Here is a 16892-nt window from a genome sequence, read left to right on the forward strand (position 1 = left end):
ATGCCGAGCGCGGAAGCGGCTCGAACCCGGGCTCCCGCCGCCGGGAATCCCACGCTCGACCAACTGAGCTACGGTGGAATCCCACGCTCTACAAACTGAGCTACGGGAAGGCCTCTACCAGTCACATTCTGCTCTTCCGGTCTAACCAACTCTACTGCTAGAAAGCTCGTGTATTAAATCACTGTTAATTACCAACTATTATATAAAATCACATTCACTCACACAATTATCTCAGTTGTCAGTGGATGAGATATTTATCCAACATAAGGACACCACGGTCTATCCACACAGGCCCTCAAACGGGACATAGCAGCCTGCTGCTCCCACAAATGGCAAGCTCTGAACCAGTGCCTGTGTCTAATGCCACCCATTCATTTGGCAAGACTGCAGCCGTCTATTGCCAGTCCAATCTCTTTTTCATGTTCCATCACAGTGAGTCGGCATTCAATATCGTCTATCACAATCACATACATGCATCAGCGGGACATGCAATCGATCGTTTCAAACGGCTCAGTGTATGGTATTGACACAGCGTTGATCACTGAACTCCAACATGGACCCAGAACTCGTTAGTAAAGCATCCGCACAACTTGGGGGTGCCCGCAGTTCAATTGCAGAAAGCACAATGGTCTCACAAACACACCGTTTGGCCTCTATCAACAAAGTAACGTACGACAGCATCGGTCCACCGTTCGCTTTCACCGTGCGACCAACAGTGACCAACAGTTAACGTTGACCCCCGAGGTCAGTGTTGGTTGACCTCCGGTCGAGTTGCCGCGGGTAGTACAGAGATCATTCCGGCTCGACAGCGCTAGGCTGTCCTCTCAGCTCTGGTCCAGCCAGGTAGGTCCTAAAGGTTATACATTGTAAGCTGTGCTTGTATAATATACAAGCACAGCTCGCGGAAAATAGTAGCGGACAGCAGCAGCTGGCGTCGTTATGAGATAGAGCTGTTAAACAGAATGTGTGTGTGGCTGAAACCGCAGATGGCTATTGGTACGAGTTTCCCGATTGCATTTGATGCGCGCAAAAGCTGCACTTTCGCGGTATGCCCATAAGTCCCGTTGCTAGTGACAAAAGCCAGCATATGAATGTCAATCGCAAGAGATCATGATTTACAAGATAGAGCGTCATAATGTAAATGAGTTGTTCTTGAATCGGTGGCTTCGAAACGCAAGTACACGACTGCTAAAAATAAGCAAACGAATTGATTCAGATGAAGGGTAGATGATGCCTACAAAAAGCGCGCAATATAAATCACTAACAAAGCATGCAGACATTCTACATAGTATTCAACACCAATGAGCTTTCCCTCGGTGATCTTGCCAACTCAGTACCACACTACTATTTCTCGGCTTTGGTAGCAAGAGCCACTGCAGTCTTGCAATCATCATCTTAGCGATCGCATTGCTTCTATTCACAGTGGCTAACCAGCGCCCCGTTTTCTTCTCTGGTATGACGCTTTTCGTGTGATAAATCGACGTCTTTTCGTCCTTCCAAAGTGTGCGGTGTAACGCTAACGACCGTCTCCACTAGACGGTACTCTCCTCCAGCAGGGCCGGCGCCGGTGGAGCGGCCAGTAGCTGCTGCCGCGCCTCCGCTGACTCACACTCTGCCCGCAGTCTGCCGACAGAAGGGCGGTGTCACGGGGTGAGGGGGCTGGAGGGGTGTAAAACAGTGCCACGGGAGAGGCGATCGGCCGAGTTAGAACGGTGTCAAAGGGGTGGCGACGGGTGGGGTTTTAGGACGGTGACACTCTGGTGATTTGAGTTGGAACAATAGTTTATTGAGAGTAACATTGAAACAGCGAGTGTTATGGGGCATGGTAGAGCGGCGCTCGACGGCTGACCTGGAGCGGCGGTGGGTTGGAGTTAGAACGGCGTCATAGGATTGGAAGTGATGCAAAAACGATGTCACAGGAGGAGTGGTACATGGAATGGTTTAAATAAGAACGGCACGGGCCAAAGCGACATTTTATAAGGGTGTCACACCAGGGAGCAGTGTTGAACGGTGCCACGGAACGGGGAGTGATGTTAGAACGGTGTCACGGACTGGTAAAGATAACGGGAACATTGCTCTATCCGGGCATTTATGATTCAGATACAAATCTTGAATGAGCATAAAAAACTCGTCACTAATTTGAGTGACAAATGAAACACCAACACGGAAAAACCACAACGGCCTCACTGTGCATGATACAGTAACCAGTCAGCCATCACATAGCGGAGCTAGTACAGGAGTGCTGATAAAGAATCTGTAAGAATATGCAAAAGAATCCCCAACTCAGTGTCATATTCATGGGGACGGAATTTAATCAAGTAGTCCAAGTAACGTATGCACAGTGCACACCAATCATGCATAACAGTCTTGCCCGACTTTCTAACTCATGGTGGAAATCAATAAAACACATGCAGGCGAATATTTAAACGAATACAGCCGAATATTTAATACGGACGGCCGTCCCGGTCAGAAAGCCGTCCGTACCAGGACGGCTGTCCGACCTAGAAGCCGGTTTCAAAGATTTCGAAAGATATCACTTCGAATACGAGTTACAACGCACACGAGTACGCCGCTCATATGGGTACACTGAAAGAACCTTCAAAGTGGATCATATTTCCATGCACTGCCCAAGGGGTTCACTACACGGGAGGTAATGCGTGCACTTCTACGTGGTTAGTCCTAGCTACATATCGTGAAGCCAACAAAATAGGGGAGAGTGGGGCAAAGCGGCCACCCTAACGTTTCTAACGATGCCGACGCTTGATTTTTAAACTTGGAAAGATTCTTTCTATATCAATGTGATCCCTATTAAATTGTCTTTTATTCCAACTGCGTTTCATTTCTAAAGGCGTTCACATATGGGAGATATTGACAAAACTTTAAACCTATAGCATATTGGCCACTTTGCCCCATCCCTGAGGCAAAGCGGCCACTGGCGACTTCTCAAGTCCCGATATGAGAAACAGAATAGTTGCCTCATGCACGACTAGGGTATTTGATGGTGACAAGGTTTAAGGGAAGATGGATGTTTACTTTGTTATCTTCCCACCTATTGCTAAACAAAGAAAGAATTTTCTTGGAAAAACATTTAATTGCATAATTTGGTAACTCATGTAACCGAAAAGTGGCCAAGATGAATGCATGACGACACATTTGAATATAAATAATGTTTTTATCCAGATGGAAACAACTTATGGCCAATTGGGGGCTGGCCACTTTGCCCCGGCCGCTTTGCCCCGCGCATACCGTCCGAGACAAAAATACTCCAGCTCAGCTATTAGTGGGGTAAAAAGCATTAAAATTGGTAGAAGGCATGTACGATAACCACGCAATGCATGGACAAAAACGCTTATAAAAATTCCAAACGGTTATGGAATAAAATAACATTTAAAAATTGTAAACATAATTGGTAACCTGGCAGGAAATGCTTTTCCGTGTTTCACAGAACAATGGCGATGGGCCTGAAACCCCGGTCTGGCTCATTCGAACGACCGCAAAGAGAAGTATAATTGGAAATCATAAATTGGAACTGACGCCAGCTGTGGAGGGCTAAAACGATGGATGGCCGCTTTGCCCCGGGTGGCCGCTTTGCCCCACTCTCCCCTACGTATCCAATGCCTGTTAGCTAATAGCCTATTTCCATTATACATCTGTGCTCGCTGGAATATCCATTTCAACTTACGCTTGTCCGAACCAAGTCAAAGATCCTATAAACAGCCGGAGAAACAACGGGTAAATGACATTGCCGAGATGATTGGAAGTGGCACATGATGTGCAAGTTAGCCTTCTATACCACCGAGCAAACGACACAGGAAACATCAATCAAGTACATTGCAACTTATGCGTCTTCATTTACGTCCTTTTTATATCACAGGAGATACGGATGATCTCGCGATGCGTGTGATAAATAATAGGGGTAGGGATCATGGAGAGCGTGAGCGAGTGGAAGAACGGATGAGGAAGGGTAGTTGAGCTCATGTACGATGAATGATAAAGTGCTTTCCGAAATAAGTAGATGAGTAGCAATGAGAAAGCATTTGTGAGCGAGGTAAGTGAGTGAGTGAATGAGTAAACTGCGCAAGCGATTTATTAATTGACTTATTGAATGAGCTGAGTGACAAACGCACGCGCCCTGTTCGTCTGGCTTCCATGGCTTGTCTGAGGGCCCGCCTCCGGTCTGAGATTTATTGAGTGATTGAGTGAGTGTAACTAAGTGAGTTAGTGAGTGGCAAACTCACGCGTCCTGTTCGGCATCCATGGCCTGCCGGAGCGCCCGCCTCTGGTCCGATATCTCCAGTAGCGTGTTCACCAGCTCTCGCTCACGCTCGATGTCCTCGGCGCTCTTCTGCGGCTCTGGAACACGGACACGACATATTCGTGATGACGGGAGCAGACAGGTGATTTTCTGAACAATAGTGTACGAACGGGTAGATTGTCTTTGTGGATTACGTTTGATGTCAGTAAGCGAATAGCAGTCAGTAGACAGCGGATAATGGACAAGCACGAAGTCCGCCATCCGTAACACAGAATAAAGCGTCAAATGCATACATAGGCCACTAGAAGAATTATGTATGCCCACGCATGAACATACACAGGGCAGGATAAAACACCATTCGCCATTATGGAAGCAGAAAGTTGAGCACGTTTCAATGACGCAGCAGCCTCACATGACGTCATGCATTCAATACGTCCACCTTAAGTATCAACAAACAAGTACAATCACCTAATGACAATCGATCATGGTAAGCCCCCTTGCTGGAATTTACCGTGTAGCGCGTCACAATGCGACTAGTCCGCGATGATAAACTGTTGGGCAGTGAACTATGGCCTGAATTTATTGAAAATCGATAGATCCGCTACTTAAACGGTATGGACTCTAAGATCTATACGAAACAAGGGCTAAAATATTACTTTGCTTCAGGTTCGTATGCAAACGTGGTTTGTTTTGTCCATCGTCCCGCAACCTACACATGACCAACGTCGCCGGTTCTGAATTGGTATTAGATTGCTAATGTCTGAACTCTGCACATAGCGCCGCAGCAAATTGAAGCTATCAGACACACCAAACACTTCAACACACATTAGTGTACCAACCAACACAGCATATATTAATACGTACCGGGCGAAGCCATGCGCTCCCTCAGCTCGAGCTGCAGCCGGTCGTGGCGGTCCTCCAGTTGCAGCTCCTGAAGCTGCAGCTGGAGCAGCTGGTCTCGGCGCACCAGGAGACTCCGCTCGTGAACCAGGGCGAACCAGTCGCGCATCAGGGCAGCGTCATCGGTTAGCTCACCGCAGCCGTCTGAGAGGGAGGAAGAGGGAAGGGAGGAGGTAGGGGTGAGCAAACGGGGTTCAAACATAAGTCTCCACACAGCGGAATAAGATGTATTTGAGTAAAACCATACAACGCTAATCCCTGCTTGTAAGGAAATAAGTACTTAGCTATCTAATAATCCAGCTGTTATTGAATATCTCCCCGGCCAAAGAACGTTGATGACACCTTGCTCAAATCTCCACGGGCCGACTCACACATGACACGTTGCACCGTCGCATCACGATCCGACTCACCGCTGGTCTCGCCTCGTATGGTCTTCTCCAGCTCGTCGGCACAGAGCTGCAGCTCCTGCTGTCGGACTTCCACCTCGCCCAGCTGTCGCTGCAGCTCCTGAGCACGCTGCTGGCTGTCAAAGGGTCGCGGAAGACACAGTCAGCGGGCACTTTGAGGCAGAATAGGGTCAACATTGTAAGATGGAACTTCTATGTCATAGAGCATAGAGGCACGTGGGCACGTCGGTATGGAGGGCATGGAGGCGCCCAGTCACGTTGTCTTCTGATGATTCAGCGTGACGACTCAAAAACTTTGTAAGAAAGCGGGTTGTGTAGCTAGGCTCCAGATTGACGAGGCTGGATTTACTATGAAAACTCCCCAATGACCCGGCAGCTACTTGGCTCAATCCCTTTTGACCCCATCATGACCAACCCACGTGACCACTGTTCCAGACACATGCCCTAGCTATATTGGACACATTAGTATTTCACTGGCGCCTTTGTGTTAATCTGTGACATCTAACCAGCTTACCGTCTGATCTCGGAGTGGCGGGCGGCTCGGCCCGACCGAGACCGACGCGACAGGGTCCCCTCGGGCGACGAGCGACCGCTCGGGGTCACCTTGGCCTCTGATGACACGGAACAGGGGCAGTGGGGTCACGCAGGTTCAGAGTGGTGTCAGCAGGGTCACACAGGGGTCAGCGAGGTCACAGGGGTCGGTGGGGTCACAAATAACTCAGTGCGGTCACATTAGGGTTAACGAGGTCATACAGCGGTCACGCGGTCAGGAGGGACTGGGGTCAATGGGGTCAGCCGATTAGACTTGCCCGGCCTCACAAAAGTTACGATATCACTCGAATGACCAGGGCGGAGGGCTATGGGGGTCGCAGGGTCACATACAGGGTTGGCATTTTTGCCGGCAAAAACTAGTTTATGCCATTTGCCGGTTTAAACCGGTTTTAACCGGCAAAAAGTGGCAAAAACTAAGAAATATCACAATGCTATGCTTGGACATGAATTTGAACATGAAGCATTTTAAGGAGAATTCGGTGAAAGCTTTATGCTTTCAAACAGAAGTGACATTGACCATTGAAATGCTTCATAACTCAAACATTTTCATGGGCTTTCCATAAGGAGCTAGTAAGATGCCTTTTAGTGGGGTGACAAATGAGCCAGTGCAAGGGTGACTGGGTGAGTCCTGCACAATCAGAAGTGCGAAGGGGCATCTGCCACTGATATGCGCACGGCACCGCATGGCACCTTACTTACCGTGGCTGTCTTGCCCCACTCTCCCCTACATGGAAATACGTTCCGTTGTGGATGTCTACCGACATGCATAGACATTTTAAGCAGGGATAAGAATGAGGCAGCATTAGAATGTTTAGTGCATCTATATAACTACCAGAAATACATTTGTACATTTCAAATCCATTCCTAACTAGAAGCGTTGTAGGTTTGGCCATCTGAGTTTTAGCCAGTTTTTGCCAGTTCTTGCCACCAGGGTTTCTGCCAGCCGGTTTAAACCGGTTAAAACCACTGGCAAAAACCAGTTTTTGCCACCCCCTGCCAACCCTGGTCACATAAGGTCACAAAGAGAGCGGAATCATAGGACAGCAAACTGTCTCGATAGATCGATTAATGCATGCCAGCGATGTCGGTCCTCGGAACAACAGGGTCGTTCCTTGTCAAAGATAATTGAAACATAATTGAAGGGATATTTTATTGCCGTCGACAGGGAACCCTCATCGATTGTCAGCTGATGGTTCATCTATGATGCATGCCGAGCGGGCCGTATAGTGCGATTAAGTGACAAGTAACGGTGCACGTTTACGTTTCATCGAGAAAGGTCGCCACAAATGTCGAGCCTGTTCGCCGTAATAGATGTCTTACAGGTTTAACACGCTTATCATTAGACATTAGAACCACGAATCCATTCCGTTGGTATGTGATAGTGAATCGTAAAGAATGTTTGTGGTAGTGTGTTGTTGGATCAATTTGCGACGCTAAATATACAACGTAGATCTGTGAAGGAATCAAGTGGGGTGTGAGCAGGCCTGAATTTGGTTGAAATGAGGTAAGATCTGTCGTACATTGCTACAGACAATAAAATTGTTGGGGACTAATTGATTGAGAGCAGCTCAGATTCTTTAACGCCGCAACGTCCCTTAGTCCAGAATACCCATCGCACGAACTAGAAACCACGATGCTCCGCAACATTTAGCCAATTACATGATATATTCTATAGACGCGTCAGGATGCAATGACAAACATTTTTCATCGTACCACGCAATCGCGGACGGGACACAGACTATAATAAATGCTATAATAAACTATAATGTAATAGAAATAAATAAAGGTTATAATATAATAAATAATATAATAAACACAGACTATGATAAACCGGACCGGCACGCCCCAAACGGCGCAAAACGTTACCTGGAGCCGCCTGTGACCGCTGTACGGCGTCGGTGATGGACGGACTGTCTGTAACGTCGGCAGACACCGGCGTTCCTGGCGGCGACAGCGACGGCGACGCAGACAGCTTCTTGTCCTTGTCCTGGGAGAGGGCGGAGAGCGTAGTTGCATAAAATAGAGTTTATGTCGGGGGTTACGCTTCAAATCGCGAAGTCCGATAGCCTGGATCCGGTACATTTTATTTCAAAGTTACATACGAACAAATTTTGAAAAGTAGCTTCACACGTCAAGGACTATTGTTGACATAGCTGATACTCCAGTTTTATACAGTTCAGAGCACAAAGCAGCATTACACAAAAGCGATGACTAAGTTTTAATAACATTGTTGATCACCGACCTTGCTCTTCCTGAAGCGCAGTCCGAGCCGGTTACGGAGCGGAGTCTGTTTAACTCCTGCCGCCACTGCTAACGGGCTGGGAGACGCAGAGACGTCTGTCGCGGAGGGAGGAGAGGGTGCCACCGCCGCGGCCACCTCCTTCTTAGAGGGAAGACTGGAGTCCGGCCCGTCGTCCTTCTCTTTGTCCTTTTCTTTCTTGTCAGTTGAATGTCGGAACATGTCTGCAAAAATAAGATGACATAATGACATGCAACACCAAACCTGTGCAATGTGCATAAGACATAAGCCTCTTACGCTTCTCAATGCTGGTAATAAAACTATATGAAACGACATTTATCGGGGAACTCGTAATTATACAAATGGTGCTAAAATCTACTGTTTTAAGATAACCAAGGCGCTCGTAATTCTCTTTGAAGAGGTTCAACATCGCATTGCCAGCTCACTCACCTGAAATGGTCTGTATGATGCTTCGCCGTCTCTCCCTTTTCTTCTTCAGATCGGAGGATTCCTTCTTCTTTCGAGTAGTAGGCGTGGATGGTTCGGTGAGCGCCACTCGCGATCCAGACGCCTTCCCATCTTTACCATCGGGTGCAGTCTCCTGAGTCTGCTCCTGGGTGGAAGGCTCGGCCGGTTCACCGGTTCTACTTGTCGAGAGCAGATCGCTAGACTCGTCTTTGGGAGGTGATATGCCACCAGAATCCACCGACCCTGGAGAAGCAATTGATGGCTGTGATGGATGAGATTTACCATTGGGCGATGTATCTCGCTCTGGCGACAGTTTTTTATTCGAGAGGTCGGCCGCAGACACAGCCGGAGTTGTGTCGGTAGATGATACCGCGGTTAGTGCCGGTGTTGAGGACGCCGTTTTACGATTTGGAGACGCAGCCATCGACTTGAGATCTGCTGAATGTGCTTTCTTCGTGGTGGATGGACTCTCCAGTCTCGACGACACACCCAGCGCCGATGTTTCACTTTCCAGTGAACCATGCAGATCAGACACAGGCCTAAGCTCCTCTCCGGCAATGGCCATCGTCCCACCAACATCAGGAGGCATTGACAGCACGGCCTTCCTATCCGCAGCACTGTGCTTCTTCCGGCGCGGGGTGCGCTGGTCGCTGGCCCGTGGAGGCCTACGGGGAGGCGAGAACAGGGCACGAGCTGCGGCAGGGATAAGGGAGAGTCGTGCCGAGCCTCGTGTCTTGTCCGGCAGTGGCGGCGGCTGATCCACCCTCTCCAGCTGGTGGGGAGGCTCGTCTGCAGTCTCAGACACAGGCTCATGTGTTGTACTTGGTGTTGTCTTAGTTTCATCGTCCTGCACTGCTGATGGAGAATCATCGATGAACGGAACCACGGGGCTGAAATCGATGATGTTGTGCTTTGCCGCTTGCGCCTGTTCAGCTCCCACGTCTGGCTTCTTCTTCTCAGTCACATCGCTTGCCTCCGGCTGGCTCCCTTCCTCAGACGTTGGTATAGGCGGAGGAGCGGGTGGCATCAGCCGTCTTGTCGCCGTCAGCGGAGGCGGCGGGATGACTTCTCCTTCCTCCTCCGGTTCTCCATTCTCTTCGACGTCACTCTTCGGCACCGGCGGCGGCAGCGGGCGTACACTCGGTCCCGACGTCCCCAGCAGTGCCGGGGAGGTCACCCTCTTCCTGATCTGTTTCTCTGGCGAGCGTCGAACGCGACTCAGGACAAGATCACGAATCAGGCTTTCCTCTGGCGGTCTCTCCTGCGCCGGCTCCTGTGACGTCGTCTGAGCCAGGTCTTCTGGAAGCCTGGAGAGCCGCATTGGGGCTCCGGAGAGCGCCGAACGGGGAGGAAGAACCAGCGAGGGTTCGGTGGCACCGCGCCGCAGCAGTCTCGCGCTGACCTCCTCCACCAGAGGAGATACTCGGATCTGTGCAGCGCGGGGCGGCCGGACGAGTGGGGTGGTAGGTGCGAAGGGAGATGTGGGGGTACTCGGTGGGACAGGGATGGGCGGAGTGGCTGGGGCGGAAGGAGCCGAATGCTTGGTGGGTGAGGCTGGGGTAAGAGGAGATGAAGATACCGTTGGTGATGGGAAAGCGGCAGGCGTTGTAGATGTAAATCGTGTAGTCGTGACTGCTGTACTCCTGGGAGCAGCACGAACATTCTTGCCCGTGTCGGGAGTTGTAGATGACAGGGGCAGCGGCGGTAAGGTGGGTCTGGTGGGTTTTGCACGCGATGAAACTACAGCGGGGGTCGTTCGTGTAGTGGGCGAGGTGGGCGAGACGGGGGAAACAATCGACCCGGGCACAGCCGATGTGGCTGATGGAGCAGTGGTAACAGTTGAGGCTACTTTCGATGTCAAACAGGACAACGCAGTGGCCGCATCTGCGCTGGTGATTGGAGGCCAAATTCTTGCCAGAGGAGATACCCGAACAGGCGCCGGCCTCGTCTTCTGCACGGCAGCACTGACGTAGGCTGACCGTAGTGGGAAGTCCGGTAGACCGGGCGGGACAGCGCCGGGGGTCGGCACCGCTGGTGCTGCTTGTGGTGCTGAAGACACTCGAGAAGACACAGAAGAAGCCGGCGTCACGGTGGACACTACAGAGGCCGCAGAGAGTTGTGTAGAAGTTGACGGGGAAATACGAGCGCTGGAGCGAGCCGCCGGTACAGGGGCCGCAGGAGTCGCCACTGGAACTGTAACAGGCGACGTCGTGGGAGTTGCCACCGGCACTGGAGCTGCCGGAGCGCCAACAGCAGTCGCCGCCAGGACCGCAGCGGGAGCGGACAGAGCAGGCAGCGGCTGCGTGACACCCTTCCTCTCCGGCGTCTGACTGACCGAGACCGGTGGCGGTCCTGGCGAGGGCTGAGGTTCGAGCTCACTGACCGGGATCGGAGGTGGTCGGGTGGCTGGCGGTGGTCGGGGGATGGGCGGCGTCTCCCACTCCCACACTGGACTCTGCTCAGTGTTGGGAGTCTGGTGGATGAGCCGGTAGAGAGCAGAAGAGACAGGAGGTTCTGGGGTCTGTTCTGTATTTGTGATCGGCGTGGGGAGAGAAGTGAGCGGCGGCCGAGAAGATGCCAGTGGAGTGCTCGTGGCTCCAGGTCCCTTTGTGGACGGCTGATCTGGAATCTTGGCTTTACTGCGTGCAGACGCTACCAGTCCGGCTCTCACAGAATCACGAACAGGTCTAGTTTCGTTGGACCTGGCAACAGTTTGTACCGCACTATTTTCTTCGACGGATTTTATTCTCTCACTGAGTGTGGGTGCTTTAGAGTTTGCACTCTTCTCTGATGACCGCTTCCGGCTCGAAACGATTTCAGTTGTCTCGTCTCCACCAAACAGCCTCAGTTCCGGCAAAACATCGTGCTTTGGTGAATCTTCCGCTGAAGTGCTGAGAGGGCTGAATGCGTCACTTTCATTCAACTTGGATGGAAGCACATTCATTCGTTCCCTTTTAGCTGGGATGTTGCTCAGTTCGTCGCTGACAACAATGTGCTGAGCTTCACTCGCCTTGGATTCGGTGACTTCCGTGGTTTCAGACTGCTCATGAGGCCCCCGATCATCGACCTTAGAGCCTCCCTCAGAGCTCATCTCATCAGCTGTTGAAACCATATCCTCCCATGAAACGCTTTCGTCTTCATCCATGGTCGCTTCAGCTGCGGTGGGTCTCACATGTGGTTCTTCGCTCATCACTGGCCGTGTCTCTGTTACAATAACTTCATCCACATCAGGCTCCATCTCTATGGACAGATCCTCCGGCGTCTCCGTCCTTCTCCGTTCCGGCGTCGGAGACCTTTGTTCCTGTTGAACTTGCGTCTCCCGCCTTTCTTTCGGTGACTCCGCCTCTCTAAATCCCTCTGACGTCTGTATCCTCCGTTTCTCCGGCATCTGCGCGCTTCTCCGTTCTTCTGGTGACTGTGACCTTCTCTCATCTCTCAGCCCATGTGACCCTCTCCTCTCTTCCGGAACCTGCGTTTCTCTTCTTTCTTCAGGAGCCTGCGCCTCTATCCGTTGTTCCCGCCTTGCCTCAGACATCCAGCCTGAAACCGTTTCATCCACCTCTCTCCATTCATCCACCCATTGTTGGTTGAACTCCATGCTCGCTTCGATTCTCTCAGGGTCGGTAACGATCTTCCGCTCGGTCTCTGCTGGTTCGTGACTGTCTTGTGTTAGGTCGATGATGGGAGGAGGTGAAGCCGTCGAACCTGCAGCTGGTGATGGCACTTCTTCGTGAGATTCGATTGCATCTGGCGAGGAGTCACGCAATGCAGGCGAAACTTCTCGAACTGGTGGAGATACCCGACGTCGGCGGCGGAAGGTGATGAAACTCTCGTCCAGTTTGAATTGTGGCGATTTCTTTAAAACCGCTTCTTCAGAAGCTGTACCATTCGCTTGCTCTTCGTCTCGCTCCGATTTTAGAATTCGATTTTCCTGGTCCGAAAACAAAGCATCTTCGTGTCCACTGAATGCCTTCCGAGCCGGCTCTTTTTCGTCCTCCTCTGACATTGATTTCTCATCAGGTGGAAGAGCACATTCCTCCGGTCGCAAACCACTTTCATTCCTCGAAACTTCTGCGGGCGTAGTATCCAGCGACGTAGACTCTGCCGTCTGCCAGGCAGTCTCTTCGTCGCCCGACTCCGGGGCCTCTCTGGAGTCCAGAGCGGTGGAGTCGGCGGTCACCCACGCGGTATCTTCGGCGTGTTCTGGAGACCCGGGAGGATAAAGGTTGCGATCAGTGGACGGCCGGTCGTAGAGATCTTCGTCATGATAAGTGTAGGAGTCAACGTCTGACAGATCAGACGCAGCGTTGCTGTGATGGGAAGAGAAGTGATCATTGCCGCTCGGTGAAACTCTACGTTCCAATTCAGTAAAAGACGCTTCGTCGTCGGTTTGCTCCTTACCATTGGCTGTAACTTCGGTGATGGTGACGTTTTCCCGACCAGAGCTTTCGTCTTCTTCTGAGAGCTCTTCATCGTAGTCACCGTCGTCACATATATTGTCGAAACCTCGCTCCAGATTGGTTACATCTACGTCATTCAGGAGAGCGTCAAACTCGAGGAAAGTGTCTCCTTCGCCGGTACGTTCTTGTTGATCTTCAGGCTCGGATGGAGTTATAGGCGAAACATTCTCCTCACCTTCAGTATCGCTTTGGCGGTGATAGTCGACTGGAACGTTCAAAATTGTAGCTTCCTCGGCATTTTGAGCACTACTCAGACTTCTCTGAGGCTTTGTATCAATATTTTCAGTTTCCATCAGCTCATCTTCATTACCAAGCATTTGACGCCAGCGCTGCTCTAAAGCCACATCATCAAACTCTTCGGCACCAGAGAGTGACAGATGAATGTCGTCTACATCATCTTCTAAGGGGTCCCTCACATCCAAATCACTGAGGTTCTTAGGAATGTTTTCATGGGAATGCCTTGAGTCCCTTGAGTGTTCTCCCTTGCCCTTTGAGCGAATGTTGCTGCCACTCTCAACGGAGCTAGCATGTCCGTCTGATTCGTGATTTCTCCTGACCTCCCGCTCAGAATGTGTGCTCTCCTCTTCACTCGAATGCATGGCCGCATCGTCGTCTGGTCCCGGCAGGCGCACTTCTACGCTGGTTTCACAGCCAGATATTGCCTCGCTTGCACTGTCTGCCTCGGCACTGGAAGACAGCTTGTCTGGACTGGACAATTTATCAGCTCTATTCTTGCGGGTTCTCAAATAAGTGGCGTCCCGTCCCTCACTGGATCCAGACATCACGTCGTCGTCTCTCCCTGTAGAGCCCCGTCTGCGGCGCTTTTCTCCATCATCCCACTCTTCAGACGAAACCCTGCTCTCGCTCTCCTTTCTTGTGGAACCGACGTCCACATCATCCGATCGAGTCGCGTCTGACGTAGCTCCAACCTCCCGATCACGCCGTCCTTGCGCTCCAGATCGCCTACCGTTCGACTTGTTGGCCTCTTCTCTGGCCTTCCGTGCCATCCGCTGCTTCATCAGGTTCTCCTTCACCTGGCGTCGCACTCGATCTCTGGCCGCGATAGCCGCAACGCGATTTCCACCGCTTCCCCGCCGAATCGGCGCCGATTTGCCCAACTTTCCTGTATCAGCTTTCAGATTCGGTTGCTCCACTGCACCCTCGACTTTCTCTGTCATGAGTTTTGCCGGTGCAGAGGTTTTCCTCTCCGGTGGAGAGGTACGGCGAGCTGCCACCGGTCTCAGCGCTCCGTTAGTGACGGACACTCTTGGAGCTGGCTGAGGTCGAGTGGGTAGTTTGCTCGCAGACGGACGCGTCACCTCAGCTGAAGGCTGCCGGGTAGCTGCTGGTTTCCTTGTTCCCTCGTTCGCCGCATTTTTAGCTGCCTGCTGGCCCTGATTGACACGACCCGTCGCGGCGCCGATGCGTGAGCCCAGGTCGGCGGCTGAGCGGGACCTTGCTGGGCTCACAGCGGCCGGTGTAGAGGACGGAGAACTGACCAATGACCGGCGTTTCAGCTCGGCGGAATTCCGCCACGCCGCGGAATCGCTCGCCGGAGGACGCGACCGCTGTGCGGAGTTTCGCCTGATGTCTCGTGTCGGTTTCGCAGCGGCATCTTCGGAAGTCGCGAAGGTGGTTTTGTTTGGCTTCTGTTGCACCAGTGTGCTCACACTGACCCTTGCAGTGGTGACCGTCTTCCCCGAAGCAGGTTTTCCAACACCTCTCCCGATGAGCGACGATACCGGCTTTTTTAAAACAGGGATGGACCCCGTAATTTTCTTCCCGATATCCTTTCTTGGCGACTTTTGTTTTCCTTTCTCTTTCTCGCCTCCTCTGCCTACATCCGCAGCTTTGCGCTCCTGACTCGACTGGCGTTTTCCGGAGCCAGACCCGGAGCCGGATCCGTGCGAGTCCCGCTCGGCTCCGATAGGCTCCGGTCGGAGTTCGGGCAGTTCGGGATCCGGATCCGGAGGTCGCTCGGTGTCCTGAACGACGATCCGGGGCGCCGCTGCTGGAGGAAACGGAGGGCGCAGCTCGATCTCCGTGTCGGATGCGGCCGAGGAGGAATCGCCGGCCGAGCGGCGGGACTGGGAGACGCGCTCCGACCCAGAGACCTGCCGGAGGAGAGGGGCAGGGCGTCATTAGTGAAACTGAAGCGGTTTAAGGTGCTGCGACATGATGGCAATAATTCGGAATATGGTGACAATGTTCTGCATTAATGAAAGAAGCTAGGTAGCGTCTATCATGACATTCAATCAACTAGACCAGTGGTCGGCAGGTCATTCGGGGTCGTGCCCCCTTTTTGGGCGCCAGGCAGGGCCATTACCCCCACCTATCAGACCCCATTGCTGACACAACCAAGTTTACTGAAATTCCATACAGTCCTGGAACTCTTTGGGTATTTGTGCATTTCCAATGCATCAAGTTTAAAACATGACACTTCCTCCACAAAACATTTAATGCCTATATCCTATATCCTAATATCCTAATGCCTATATCAATTAAGGGGGAGGGGAGGGGGGGGGGGGGCACTGCTGACTTTTGGTCCCATTCTTTCCATGCAACGCCCATAGGGCTAATGTTAAAATGCAAAAATCAAATGGTGCACGGTGCCCCGGTGCCCTCCCCGTTCCGCCGCCTATGCTATATCCCATTTAACCCTTGTACGTATAGGGGCGGCGGGTGGTTTTGCGTTAAAAGCTCACGTAAAAGGCATTGGATCACGACCAAATTGTACCCTCGAGCCCATCATATTTTTTTTTACCAGCCCGGAAAATATCATGACCTGAGACCAGTTTTACCAACAGAAAAATAACCGCCTGCCGGAATTTTTGCCTCAAGACCGCTTCACATACGGAGCGTAAACGCGATGGGTTTGTAAGCGGATAGGGCTGTACCGCTTACGCTCCATATGTGAAACGATCTTTAGGCAAAAATTCCGGCAGGCGGCTATTTTTCTGTTGGTTAAACTGGCCTCTGAACCCATAATGACCGTTGGCTTATGAGCTTTTTCTGGAGATCATCTTGAGCCATAAACTCTCACTTCAAGGAGTTATAGCGGGTCCCGATTTTCTCGACACTTGTCATTGCCCTCTTGAATGAGACAGAATGACCAAGGACCTTAAAAATGGGCAGCAGCGGCTTCCTATCGTCATGGGTAGCACGCTCGTCTTTTTTATGCACAGCTCCATATCAGAGTCCGAGAGGCCGCGGGGGTCCGATCGACTCCTCCCCCTTACGTTAGCGGCTGTTGAAACGCCAACAGACGGGAGACGGTCAAAAGTTGCAGCTGCTTTTGTACGACTGTACGGAGGGGTGAGATGGTGAGGCGAGCAGGTACGTGAAAATTGGTATCTAATCAATGTGTGCTGACTGCTGTGCCTTTGGCCTGGGCTAATCTTTGAACCCTGGGATGCAACAGTCACGATTGCTCCATCACTGGAGCTACAAACTCTAAAAAGATAGGCTTTCTCAGAATCCCTCATTACCCCCACCGAAAGGGCTCCATTACCCCCAAAGGGGGCATGCCCCACCATTTGCCGACCCCTGAACTAGACCATTTCGAAGTTAACAGCAATTAACGAAGAAAAAATCGTATGCACTTTGAGCGT

The 16892-nt window shown here is 51.6% G+C and overlaps 1 protein-coding gene across 1 annotated transcript in view; it reads right to left on the reverse strand.

The window, feature by feature from the left end:
- Positions 1-155: 155 nt before the first annotated feature.
- The window catches only part of LOC122394040 (F-actin-monooxygenase Mical-like), a 60355-nt gene continuing 43618 nt past the window's right edge, over positions 156-16892 (reverse strand). Inside the window, exons 21-28 of the mRNA XM_043390591.1 lie at positions 8804-15395; positions 8357-8577; positions 7981-8101; positions 6077-6173; positions 5566-5678; positions 5120-5299; positions 4239-4353; positions 156-1623 (exon numbers count right to left, since the gene is read on the reverse strand). Coding sequence (XP_043246526.1) covers positions 1533-1623; positions 4239-4353; positions 5120-5299; positions 5566-5678; positions 6077-6173; positions 7981-8101; positions 8357-8577; positions 8804-15395 — 7530 coding nt within the window. The 3' untranslated portion in view covers positions 156-1532. The remainder of the gene's footprint in view (positions 1624-4238; positions 4354-5119; positions 5300-5565; positions 5679-6076; positions 6174-7980; positions 8102-8356; positions 8578-8803; positions 15396-16892) is intronic.

This window comes from Amphibalanus amphitrite, unplaced genomic scaffold (assembly GCF_019059575.1).
Source record: "Amphibalanus amphitrite isolate SeventyFive unplaced genomic scaffold, NRLGWU_Aamphi_draft 000569F_arrow, whole genome shotgun sequence".
Lineage (NCBI taxonomy): Eukaryota > Metazoa > Arthropoda > Thecostraca > Balanomorpha > Balanidae > Amphibalanus > Amphibalanus amphitrite.